This window comes from Rhinopithecus bieti, unplaced genomic scaffold (genome assembly GCF_001698545.2).
Source record: "Rhinopithecus bieti isolate Rb0 unplaced genomic scaffold, ASM169854v2 scaffold_23816, whole genome shotgun sequence".
In the NCBI taxonomy this organism is placed as follows: domain Eukaryota; kingdom Metazoa; phylum Chordata; class Mammalia; order Primates; family Cercopithecidae; genus Rhinopithecus; species Rhinopithecus bieti.
In genome coordinates this window covers 1,063,308-1,066,311 of record NW_016811019.1, presented here as the reverse complement: position 1 = coordinate 1,066,311, position 3,004 = coordinate 1,063,308, and the positions used below count along the sequence as shown (strand labels likewise).

Here is a 3,004-nt window from a genome sequence, read left to right as displayed (position 1 = left end):
CGGCCTTTTTTTTTTTTTTTTGAGACAGAGTCTTGCTCCATCACCCAGGCTGGAGTACAGTGGTGTGATCTCGGCTCACTGCAATCTCCACCTCGCAGGTTCAAGCGATTCTCCTGCCTCAGCCTCCCAAGTAGCTGGGATTACAGGTGCCCACCACCATGCCTGGCTAATTTTTGTATTTTTAGGAGAGACAGGGCATCACCATATTGGCCAGGCTGGTCTCTAACTCCTGACCTCAGGTGATCCACCTGCTTCGGCCTCACAAAGTGCTGGGATTACAGGTGTGAGCCATGTACCCAGCCCAAATTTTTTAACTTGATAATTCAAATTAATAATTACATGAAAAGGCCTGGGTGCAGTGGCTCACGCCTGTAATCCCAGCAGTTTGGGAGGCCGAGGTGGGTGGATTACCTGAAGTCGGGGGTTTGAGACCAGCCTGACCAACAGGGAGAAACCCCATCTCTACTAAAAATACAAAATTAGCCAGTGTGGTGGTGCATGCCTGTAATTCCAGCTACTTGGGAGGCTGAGGCAGGAGAATTGCTTGAAGCCGGGAGGTGGAGGTTTGCAGTGAACCCAGATCGCACCGTTGTACTCCAGCCTGGGTGACGAGCAAAACTCCGTCTCAAATAATAATGATGATAACAATAATATTAATAATTACATGGGGAAAACACAGAAAAATGGTTCTAATGTACACAATTAAACCTAATCTTCTTTTTCTGTCCTTTCCAAATGTCCTGGGTTTAAGAATACTTTATGCTATTATATAACAGGGCATAGATTATACATATGTAGAGGGGACAGGGACAGACTGACTGGATGATTATAAATGAACAAAGATGACATGAGGCTTTAAATCAACTGAAAAAAGCATCAAATGATCTCCTAGTACCTTTTATTTACATGTTTTAAAAGCCATCTAATTCCTCTTGCCTCCTCTTTTAATCTTCTTATGTGAGCAAACTTTTCTATAATTTTCTTCTGAAGAGGATCTGCCACATGGTCAACCCATCTTTTATATAACATCTCCTTTCTTCTTGCATTTAAGAAGGCATGATGTTGTAAATACTTATTTAGTTCCTAGTAAACAGTGGTAGAAAAGACAAATACATTATCCTAAAGCTTTCTTGTTCTAAAATTTTCCAAAACTTAAACTTCATAAGTTTAAATTACTCCTAAGAATAACACACAAAGACATTCATTAATTCAATCATTTCTTTGGCTTTAACTTCTACTGTGACATACACTCTGCTGCAAATAAGGAAAACACAGGTATTTGGGGCAACATGCGTGCTCTCCCTGGGGAGAAAGACTAAAGAACAAATCAAAAGCAAGGCAAGGTGGTGCCTGCCTATATTTCTAGCTACCTGGGAGGCTGAAGCTAGAGAATCGCTTGAGCCCAGGACTTCAAGGCTGCAGTACACTATGATTGGGACACTGCACTCTAGCCTGGGCAACATAGTGAAAACTCATCCCTAAGAAACAAACAAATTCACGAACAGTGGGAGGGGGAATATAACAAGATGTATATTTATATATGATGCATATATATGTGGCATACTATAAATAAAATAACTGAAAACAGAGGAGAGAAAAACTATTTCCTAGATTCTTAAAAGATTCCCAGTTTGGTGGGCCTCAGAAATTTAAACAGACCTACCATAAGACCCAACAATTCCCCTCCTAACCAAATGAATGAAAATCCAGGACTCAAACAGATACTTGTATACCAGTGTTCATTCCAGCATTATTCACAATAGCCAAAAGGTGGAAATGATCCAAGTATCCATCAACAGATGAACAGATAAAATGTGGTATATACAAACCACATTTATTTATATGTGTAATATGGAACATTATTCAGCCATAAAAAGGAATGAAGTTCTGATATATGCTACAATGTGAATGAACTTTGAAAATAGTATGCCAAAGTGAAATAAGTCAGACACAAATGGACAAATAGTATAGGATTCCACATATATAAACTATCTAGAATAGCCAAAATTCATAGAGACAGAGGGTAGATTAGAGGTTACCAAGTGCCTGGGGGAGGGAGAAATGAGGAGTCACTGCTTACTGAATACAAACTTTCAGTTTGGAGTAACGAAAAGGTTTTGGAAATAGTGGTGATGGTTGTACAACATTATGAATGTAATTAATGACACTGAATAGTACACTTAAAAATGGTTAAAATGGCAAATTTTATATTGTGTATATTTACTTTTATATTGCATACATTAAAAAAAATGATTAATTTTTTTCCAAAGCCAAGACTCCCAAAGTGGGAGACATTTGGGCTGGGCCTTTAAGAATGAGGAGTTAGGCTACGTGCGATAGCTCACGCCAGTAATCCTAGCATTTCGGGAGGCCAAAGCAGGAGGATCACGTGAGCCCAGGAATTCAAGACCAGCCTGGGGAAAATAGTCAGACTCTGTCTCTACAAAAAAATTAAAACTTGGCCAGGAGTGGTGGTAATCCCACACCTGTAATCCCAGCACTTTGGGAAGCCAAGGTGGGCAGAACACTTGAAGTCAGGAGTGCGAGGCCAGCCTGGCCAACATGGTGAAACCACATCTCTCTCTACTAAAGAAACAAAAGTTAACTGGGCATGCTGGCACATGCCTATAATCCCAGCTACTTGGGAAGCTGAGGCAGAACTGCTTGAACCCAGGAGGTGGAGGTTGCAGTGAGCCAAGATAGTGCCATTGCACTTCAGCCTGGGCAAAGAAGTGAGACTCCATTTCAAAAAAAAAAAAAAAAATTAAAACTTAGCTGGGCTTCATGGCTCACACCTGTAACCCCAACTACTCGGGAGGCTGAGGCAGGAGAATCACTTGAGCCCAGGAGACCAAGGCTGCAGAGAGCTGTAATTGTGCCATTGCACTCTAGCCTGGGTGACAGAGTGAGACTCTGTCTCAAAAAAAAAAAAAAAAAAAAAAAAAAAAAAAGTTATCCAGGAAGAGAAGGGATGGCAGAAAAGAGGAAGAAAACATTCTATGAT

General features: G+C 40.7%; 1 protein-coding gene across 1 annotated transcript in view; it reads right to left on the bottom strand.

Annotated features, from left to right (window-relative positions):
- FAM228B (family with sequence similarity 228 member B) overlaps positions 1-3,004 on the bottom strand; it is a 56,213-nt gene that overhangs the window by 36,007 nt on the left and 17,202 nt on the right. The window contains 1 exon segment of the mRNA XM_017893360.1: positions 897-1,083. Within this exon segment, the coding sequence (XP_017748849.1) occupies positions 897-1,029 (133 nt within the window). The 5' untranslated portion in view covers positions 1,030-1,083.